This window comes from Blennius ocellaris, assembly GCF_963422515.1.
Source record: "Blennius ocellaris genome assembly, chromosome: 10".
Lineage (NCBI taxonomy): Eukaryota > Metazoa > Chordata > Actinopteri > Blenniiformes > Blenniidae > Blennius > Blennius ocellaris.
Window position 1 is genome coordinate 5,164,110 of NC_137659.1, and position 10,281 is coordinate 5,174,390.

The following is a 10,281-nucleotide window of genomic DNA, read 5'->3' on the forward strand; positions in this document are numbered from 1 at the left end:
TATTCAGTGTTTCTCGCGAGTCCTGGCGGATCATTACGACCCTAAAGGAGGAGGGACGTTAAAACGCAGCAGATGAGACGGTGCAGCGAAGCAGCAAATTAAAATACACCCAGATCTTGACAGTGTTTATATTCGGTGGCTTGAGGGAAACATCTGCTGCAGTGAATGTGACGTCCGATGTGGCCGCGGGCTTCGCGATGGGCCGAATGCACGGACGTGCCAAGTGATACCACATTTGATAACCGTTTTCCAACTAAGACTCAGGGGATGATGCGTTCACAAGACATTTGATAGGAATGCAAACACAGGTCTGTGCTGCCTTTAAATTTTGTTTCTGATTAGAGCTGAAATTTGTTTTTTAACCCCCTTTTCTATTCAAATCCTCACTTAATCTCCAGAGTAGGGCAAACAAATAATGTCAGACCTGATGTGAAACTCATCTAACAATACGAATAGGTCCTTCGAACTTCAATGAAATTGTCAGCAGTTATAGATTAAGATCACGAAGTGTAAACCATCCATTGAGAGATATTAATAAATGGATGAAAAATGAATGAAATTGTTGAAAAGAGAACAAGGAACTCAAGCAGGGACAGAGCGGAAGACAGGAAGTCGGCTTATTACAGCCTGCTCGAGGGGTGCGGGAAAACAAAAACTGGGTGAAAAAAACAAAAACATGGCAGCTGGACACAAAAACAGAACTGCATCACTCCTTTGATTTGGCATTCATTCATGCTCCTCCTGCTTCAACAGTCACCATTTCTGCCCTTTTCCCTTTAACAAAATGCAGTGCAGAGGAAGCAGAGAGGGGGAAAAAAAAACTGGAAAAACAGAGATTAGGAGGAGCATGTTGTGTGTATTTTAGGAGCCTTTGACTCACACCTGAGCTGTTGTCAGCGGCAACATCGTGCGGCGACGGAGGGAAAACAAACCCCATCATGGCAGAGTGCTTGGACATGAGAGTCCACGAGGAGCAACGTTGGCCCGAGAGTCTAGAGAAGCAGACCTGAAATCGGGAGTTTGCAAAGATTCAAATCCCACAGTGGAAACGTCACCGCTGTGGCTCCCCGAGCATGACCCTTGACCCCTACCACCTCCCCGGAGCGCCCCCATGTCACTGTCCACCGCATCCCAGAAGTAGAATGGATGATTCGTTTTAGTTTACTTTACTTTAATTCAAGAGTCTGCAAAAGAAACACCAGGAAACATGAATGAAATCAGACTGAAGCGCAGAACAAAAAGTCTATGTTGTCAACAGCTCCTAAATATTACGTTTCAGATTGTTGACATTCACAAATGATATATTTTGATTGAATGGAGGAATTTTGTTTGTGTACATTTGGACCTCTTATGTAAATAAACAAAAAAAACCCATAAGGAAATTCAAACTGAAATTTTACAAGCCTTTTTTGTATTATTCTTTTTAAATGTAGCCATTAAATGTAGTCATTAAAAACAAACTACAGTACATAGATAGAAAAAAAATGTTCAACAGGAGGACTATATCATGAAATCAATATTTCATGGTGGAGATATAACTGAAAAACAGTTTCCAGTGTTACTCTGAGTTTAGAGAGGCGTTCTATTGGTTCCATCAGCTCTGACAATAATAGAAAAATCACAGCGCTTCTTTCATAGAAAACCAAAACAAGCTCGACTACTTTGACCTTTGTCCTGCCATTTAAGAAGCAATCCGGCTGGATGAGGAAGGAAAGAGCTCCATTGTAGACCGCGCTGCTTTGAGAGAGTACATCAACTTGTTGTATGTGCTCACTACCAGATAACCTTTCACACACACACAACAGTCTTACGTCAGAGTGTGATGCGTCGTACTGAAATCGGCGCGTCTGAAGGAGAAGGAAACTGATTTCCAAAGATGCCAGTTGTTTTAAGCTGTAAAAGGTCAAAAAAGAAAAACAGTGGCGTAATCTTATAGCCTTATTACTGGCTGCACTGTTCCACGTGGATCTCATAAACTTGGGTATGAGTCAGACTCTCGCATATCGAGCACTAAAAATCACACCAAGACCACATTATTCACAGAAAAGGAGCTCATTTTAGCCGATGTTGGGACTTCCTGTTTGATAAAAGCCATATGGCGCGCGTAAAAAAAAAAACTCACAGGTATGTATGGCTTATCGGTGAACCATTCGGCGAGTTTATCTCGATGTCAGCTGGGGTACACTCCATCCTCCGAAGACCTAAATGGTGTTCTTCGCATTTTATCGGAAATATATCTGCATAGTTGCAGATTGATTTCTACATTCTTGTTCCGCAGGAGTCTGGGTGAATAATTCCATGGCAAATAATCTAGACAGTGGATAAGTCTATTAGAAATCAGTACCCTGCGCTCAAACCACTGATGCTGCCTGAAGACCAGACTGCGTCATCTTTCTTCAGATTTGGTCAAAATGACTGGAAAAGCGGAAAAAAAAAATCCCCCAAAAAAACAAGCATCTAGGTTGATGTATGCAATAGACAAAACATCCGCCCAGGAAAACGACAGCAGTCCGCCAACAATAACGAGACTGAAGGTCAAAAGTGGCTGAAGCGCATATTTTCCCCAAAGGTTTCTGCATTTGTTGGCTTTGTTTTGAATACACGCGTACTGAAACAAGATGGGTTACCTGGAGATGTTCAGTGGAGGAGCTGCTCAGTTCGTCTCCGGATTCGGAGTCGTTGGTGCGCCTCTCCTCCCCGGCGGAGTCACAGTGAGTGTTGTCGACATCCAGCGGCGCCCGGACCCTCTCCGGCGAGCGGGCTCGGGTACGGGGCAGGGTGCTGGACCTGCCTTTGGGAGCGGCCGGGGGTCCTCCGCCGTGAAGCAAGATTTCAGCCAGAGCTCTGTCGTGGTCAGTGGGGCTGGCGGGGGCGTGGGGAAGCTGGGGGGGGTGGTGGTGGTGGTTAGAATCCCTGCGCTGACTCGGGGGGCTGAAGTGACCCGAGGAGGCCGTATTTGCTGACGGAGAACGCCGGTAGGTGGACTCCTGCCTGTGGTGGTTCTCGGCGGGATGCTCGTGGGCTCCCAGATCCAGACTGGTCGGTTTCATCCAGATCGCGGCTGCACTCTGCGGCGACGTGTTGCCAGCCGTGTGTCCCGAAGCGTGTCCCATGGGTTTCGGAGGTGGCATGAGGGCTTTGCGGACTTCCCGGACATACTGGGCGGGCACGTAGAAGGCTTTAGTCCCCGCCTCTTTCCTCACCTGCCACCAGTCCTCGTTGGTTTTCTTGACCAGCATGTAACATTCCCCCTGCCGGATGGTAATGAGCTTGTCCTTGTTCGTGTACTCGTAGTCGTACTCCACTTCGATGTAGACCTCGCCTGGGGCAATAGGCAGGTCTGCCATGACGCCTCTGACCGTCCACCGGGCAAGTTCACCGCAACGGGAAGACGATCATCGCCATGGCTTCACGAGCAGGACTGAGGAGACAACAAACACAGCTTAGCATCAAGTTCAGTGTATCAGTGTAAAATGTACTTTTTATTGCACTGAATTTGGGGGTAGGCGCTCATAAGATTCTTGCTTCAGCCCACTCCTTTTGAGCAGAATGTTTACTGCTCAAACAAAGACACACAGATGAGCATTCAGTACTCTTGTCATATATTACAACCCAATTCAAGGCTGTCAAATTGGCCAAAACCGGCCCGCAAGAGGCTCCAATCAGGCCAAGCCACCAAGCAAAAGTCAGAATTTTCACTAAAAAGCAAGTTTTCATAATTATACGTCATATTTTGACATACTTTGACATATTTTAATTTGTGGTCAAGGTAAATAATGACCGTTTTTTTTTAAGTCATAACGGTTTGAAACCCTCAGGGTAGATACATCTGAGAAGATTCTGCCTCCTTTTTGTATCTCTTATGCAACAAAGACGCAGACAACTGTGTCTTTCAAAGCCTAATTCCCTGCTAACCCAATCAGAACGGACAAAGAATATCCAAACGGAGGAGATTTAATCCCCCCACCTTAAGACAGCTAGAGGGGAGACACTAAATATGAGTCACGCCGTCTTCTTTCCCCTTGCTCTGCCATCTCTTGGGTCTTCCCTGCACTGAAGTCAGCGGGTCCAGCAGTGGCTGAAGCATGTCAACTTGTTGCCATGTTGAGCGGAGATTAGTGCAATCACACACATAGTTTCCTGCTGAAGTCACATGTGTACACACACCAGCTCTTACAACATGAGGTGAGGCAGCGCCAAACCCTGACCAACCCTTTGGATTGTCTTTTTACAAATAGACTATGTAAATAATCTTTCATTGATGATTCTAAGGCAGAGGTGTCATAAACATTCGAGTCCATGGGGCCACAAATAGACCAATTTCATATCGAGTAAAATAGTGCGATAATTACTTTAAAATTTGACGTTTTTAGTTGTTGTGGTGCAGAGAATACATGTCTATATTTTCACAAAATCAATTACTGACAAAAATTGGATCTTTTGACTCACTGTTGCATTGTATCTGCAATCCTCTAGAAATGTGTTTTATGTGAAATAATTTCCATTTGCTTGGCTTTGTGAACCAGATTGGGGACTGATTTTGTCCCACAGGCCTCGTGTTCAACACACATGCACTTTTAAAAAGTCCCACAAAAGAAAGAATCCTGCACATTTTCTGAAATCAATATTCAGATTGTAATAAAATCTAAATAAATCCACGTGGCTGGGGAGTAATTTCAGTCATAAGACATCCTCAGATCAGTGTCAGGGTACCAGCTGCAACACATAGATGGTCACTATAATTTACCACGTAGTTATCGTGGCTCTTTGGTTTTCACAGGGGTCCAGCAATTTCACAGTTTCTAACATCCCACAGACATTACACAACATTTACTGAGCAATTGATTTATTGCGTTGCTTCATTTTCAACGTTGGTCCCATAAAACCTACGGCTTGAACAGTAAATGTGGGCACGCTTGCAATTCTCTGATAACGCGGCCGCGTCTCTGCTTTCCCTTCAGTGGTGCATTAGCTTAATAAAGATCTGTGATTAGGTGTGATTAGGCTAGCAGTGCCGGGATTACTCCTGATGCAGTGAGCGGCGGGATAATATCTCCACAGCTTAACTCGCTGGTTCGGGCGAACTGTCACCGAGGGAAGCCTGAACAGCGAATCCATCAGCCAAACAGAAAGTCCATTAGCCAAATGAAACAAAGCGCTGCATCTGCTGCCGGTGCAACGCGGCACGGTGAACAAGAGAACAACAGGCTGGTGAGGCTTTAGACAGGCGGATGTGTGGAACATGGCAGAAGGCAGCAGCTTTCCTTGTTAACCTGTGACCTCCTAATGCTTCTGGCCTGTCTGAAATGAACTTTTTTATTCTATCTGATCCTTGTGTTGAAGACTTATTGGCTTTTAGTTACCAAATTTGCCATAACAACAATCCACTGCCATCGTCATTGTTAATGTTTATAACGTATTGTTCTCTGTGCACGTGTGTGGAGTTCCATGACAAAAACAACTATCTAAACTTGATGAGTGCCTCTTTTCCTATGTGTAGCTTTTTACCCACCACAGCTACTCTACAATTCAATGTCTTATTGGTCTGGGATGAAGTAAATAAACTTACAAGTCTCAATATCCTGAGGCTAACTTGACAACCAAAACCTGAAACAGAACATTCCAAAGAAATTATGTTTGCTTTCATGAGCTTATCTTTAAGAGTTTTGAATGAAAAAGTTAAAAAAAATAATATTAAGCAGGAAGAGGAGCATTTCTTTCAACAATCTAAATTTTTAACAGCCACTAAAGTATCTTTTCATGACTATGAACATTAAAAATCATAATTTATCATCAATCAAAATACACTTGCTTGTTTTATTAAGGCCCACCATCCCCAAAAAGCCATATAATCTCCTTCTGATCTAAAAAGGTATCAGGATTTCTTTACCAGCTGCAAAAGCATCATAATGTTCTTGTAATTTGGCACTAGCCTCTTTGTCTTTTTCTGCGGTGTCTGAGCAGATGACAATATGAGGCAATCCAAGTCGGGGTGAGTGGACATCGTTCTCGGCAGGTTGGGTCGAGGCGACAGGAAAAAGTAAGCGAGGAAGAACAAACAAACAGGAAAGATTGTGTTTTGTTGGATTCAGGCAGAGCTTCAATCTCTCTCTCTCTCTCTCTCTCTCTCTCTCCAGCTCGGGGAGTAATAACTGTGAGCAAACAGCACCTGCTCATTGTTCACAGGCTCCGTCCTTCAAGCGCTCCTCAGATGGAGAGACGACTCAAAGTAGATGGGAAATGAGTTAGTTAAGTCCTACAGCAGTGAGATGAGCTTCAATTTCCTGTCTTCTTTGCACAATATTTCCCTTTTGGTTGTTTTCAGACTTTTACTTATCTTTAACATCCTGCCATGGTTTTTTGGGGGTTTTTTTTGGGGGGGGGTCTGCAGTTCGTCTGAAATCTGTTGATTAAACCATGAAAATTGTTCTACGTCTACACGAATTATCAACTTGTCATTAGGGTTAACTGGCGACTCCAAGGTCCTGTTTCAAGTAGTAGTTTTGGGGGGTCTGCTTACATGACAACAGTGTTTGGAGAAACTGAAAATGCAACAGTTGAAAACGCTCAGAATCCAAGGAATCGGGGGGGGAAACACTACTTTTCTGATTACTGTTACTGTACATGTGCACCATGGCTATAAGTAAATAGTTCTTCTACCCATGCCATTGTTGTGGACAAGAACAACAATGGCAGCCTCCAGAGTGTCATGACTCCCAGTCTATATCCCCCGTGGGATTTCGTAGTTTTATTGTTGACAGTCACTCAATAACAATCCAACTTGGTCGTATGTCCATACGAATGTCCGTGTATTCACAATTGTTGACGTTTATGGCATATTGTTGTCCATACACGTGTGTGTGTGTGTGTGTGTGTGTGTGTGTGTGTGTGTGTGTGTGTGTGTGTGTGTGTGTGTGGTTTCATGACAAAAACAAACCAACTCGTGGCCTTGCACAATTTTCAGCATTTCTGCCATTTCCATGCAAATAGAAATTATTTTCAAAAGGTTGCAGTGTAAACACTAAATCTTTGGACGAGCTGAGAACATCCTTTCTGGAAAATGATGACAACAGAGGAAGAAGAACTTTTTACCTTTTGGAAACATTCCTCGCTCCCAATTCATCTTTAAAAGTTCTACTTTCAGGAGTTAGAATAATATGATGAAAAGCTGCGTCTGAAGTTTCCCCTTGTGAATTGAACGCGGCAGCCTCATTACTCTTATTCTTCCAGCTGAGAGGCATCGCCATGAGTAAGTACCTGAGGGTTGTTGTCTCTTTTACTTATCTCTGCCGAGATTAAGCTCCACCACAGCATCGCCACTTAGCAGACAGTACAAATCTGCTCGGAGTCCAATCAGCACAATCAGAGTCGGCACCTTGATTTAAAGCGATGGTAATAAGATTTAAGAGGGGGGGAAGCTTGGAAGACAGACGGGTAAAAGGTGCGAGACGCCGCAGTGGGTTCCTGGGTGTTATGAGCGAGAGACTGAGGAGGGAACTCGTGTGTGAAGAATCTGCCAGTGTCAGCACACGTAGGAAACACACCCTCGCATTTTCTCCCGTTCTCAGCACAAGTGGAAGCAGTGGCATCTTGGAAAGTTTCAATCCCAATATTTCGAGGTGGCCGCGTTGTTCCTCTGCAGGAAGTCTCGCATGACTCCTGTTAGCAGTTTCTATTCAGACTCGAGCTGCAAGCGATTACATTAAGTGAGTTATTTTCATCAGAAAGCAAATGTTCCCTCATTTGAGAGGTATTTAAAGAGGGTGGGGAGAGATGGCCATCAGCTTTACTTTAAATATTTAGCTGTTCATAGTTCCACAGATAACCGACTTAATCACTACTGCTTTAATGGCAGTAGTGTTTCGCACTCCCAGTTGACTGCAAGAGAATCTCCAATTTGATTCCAGGTGTTGGAACCTAACTGTATTAAAGTTTGCTCTCCTTGCATCAGTATTATTCCTCCAATAATCCAGAAACGTGACTGAAGTTAATTGAGGACTCTATAAATAAGTGCTCCATAGCTAAATGAATGACTTCAATAAACTTGCTGTATGCTTAGTGTCCGAGTATTTACTAATAATGAACCTCTGAGGAGGAACACAATCGGAAAAAAACAAAGAAAAAAACAGAGTGAACTCACTCAGGCAACAACAGTTCAAAACTCAAATCCACCACCAGATACCGAGTTGAATTGTAATCCAACGATGCTTTAAAGCAGTTTCCAACATCAGGATCAAGCAGAGCCACACAAGTAGCACACTGTGACCTTCACAAGCGGATACACCAAAGATAGGCCCACGCTGCCCCCAAAAAACAGGCCGGATTCATCACAGGCTGTCCCAGTTAAGATGAGTCTCAACCCGATTTTCCTCGATGCTCAACTCCCCACGGTCCTCCTCGACCGTTATAACCACAGTGTGTCACACTTCAAACTCGCCGCAGGCAGCTTGTGCTGGCTTGAAACAAGACGACGGGATGAGAGGACACACACAGCAAAGAGGAAAAGTGATGTCCATCCTGAAAAGCTGCAGCTCTGCTCTCCCAGAACATAGACATGCTTAACATGAAATCACTGGAAATACATGTTATCACATGATATACATGAATACTCTGTCCATTTATGATACAATCTAATCCACAGATGAAAAAGACTTTAAATTAGTCAGCTTAGTCAGTTCATCTTTAACTCTTAGTAGAACACAAATGGATATTTTCTATACATTTCTGTGCCAAAGATAAACAATTACATGCCAATAACACTGTCAAATCTGTTGCAAGGCTGTGTAAAAATGACTACAATCACAAATACTTCAGCATATCTACTTGAACGATTATGTAAAAAGACTTTAGCAATGTTTCATAATTATCTCTACAGCATTGGGTGCTCGTGTCCCACAAGAAAATGTACTTACGTAATATGACTTACTAAACTTATTCAGTGTATTAAAATAGTCTCTGTAGTTTCCTGTAAATGTGATCAATCCGCCACACAGAATTGTAATAATATGCTAATGATTTATTAATGTTGTTTTTACATTATATTATATATAGACTACTATAGGATATACTGTATAGACGAAATTATAGTCAGTTTTCCAACGTGAGCTTGGAAGACAACATCAAGAGTTTCATCAATTATTATTAAATATTTAAAGTCAATAATAGTGAAGCAAAGCAGCAGGTTTCAGATTATATGACATATTTTGTATAAACGCAATAAGGTACAAATTAAAGAGTACATGAAAACTTAACAGGAGTAAAACACCTGATCTGTTTATAGATCACACCTCCTGATAAGTGTTTCTTAACTTTAGCAGCTTTAAGAATAGTTTTGATCCTGATGTTTTGTCACATTTCCATGTTTTGTGTGGTTAAAGTGTTGGTTTTAATCTGTGGCTAACGTTAGCTCGCTAATTAGCTTCCTGGCTACAACATTCCTCCGTGTCCCAAAGAAGCTCCGCACCTCCGCCTACCTTCACCTCAGGAAAACGAACGCACCCCCGGCGGCCCCGACCGGCAGTAACTTTCCCCGGCCGATGTGGAGCTGGCAGCGGACTTGTCAGGTGAGTTACTCCAGCGTCGCTCCGTGTCTTGCTCCCGTGTCTCCTTCCCGTCCTCTCCCGGCCGGTGTGCACAGCCCGCCGCGGTGCTCTTCTCCCCGCCCGCCTGCCCTCAACAACTTCACCCAACTACCACCGAACAAAGCTCTTCCACCGCGAAGAGGTGTCACTCTGCTGGAAAAAAATGACATAAAGTCGTTTCCGGTCCCATGAGTGCGTGCGTTTAAAAAAAAAAAAAAAAAAAGTGTTTCGGTGACCACAGCAACCAGTTTGTCAACTTTTAAAGTCGATTTATTTATTTTTTTTTACAACAAATTGATAAATTTCGGTTCGAGAAAGAGTGCACTTATTTGTTTGTGTAAATTGATGATTTTATTAAAATTCCATTTAGATTTTTTTGTAAGTTTCTCAAAAGCTGAAAATTATACAGAGTGAGAACTCGTGTCTTATTCGCCCTCTGTGGTTCGAGCCCGCAGGTGCTGCGGACCGCAAACACTGACTGCGCTCCCCCTGGCGGCAGCGACCGGGAACTACAATTACATCGTAACAATTTAGCAAAATGTATTAATGAAAAAAATACTAAAACAGGAACTGACGCTCGGCACAAACTGAAAGGTCATGCCAATCAAATTTACGTTCAAGATACTTCCCAAAGAAACTTTGCTTTTGTTGAGACCAGCTTAAATGTTTTGATAAGAAAAGATAACTTCCATTAAAATGG

General features: G+C 43.2%; 1 protein-coding gene across 4 annotated transcripts in view; it reads right to left on the reverse strand.

Annotated features, from left to right (window-relative positions):
• The window catches only part of LOC308135242 (rho GTPase-activating protein 12-like), a 45,163-nt gene extending 35,551 nt beyond the window's left edge, over positions 1-9,612 (reverse strand). For 3 of the 4 annotated variants that reach the window (XM_080503134.1, XM_080503133.1, XM_080503131.1), the window contains exons 1-2: positions 9,474-9,612; positions 2,628-3,421 (exon numbers count right to left, since the gene is read on the reverse strand). In XM_080503134.1, coding sequence (XP_080359260.1) covers positions 2,628-3,347 — 720 coding nt within the window. In that variant the 5' untranslated portion in view covers positions 3,348-3,421; positions 9,474-9,612. The remainder of the gene's footprint in view (positions 1-2,627; positions 3,422-9,473) is intronic. The other variant, XM_080503132.1, reaches the window with a different exon arrangement.
• Positions 9,613-10,281: the final 669 nt, after the last annotated feature.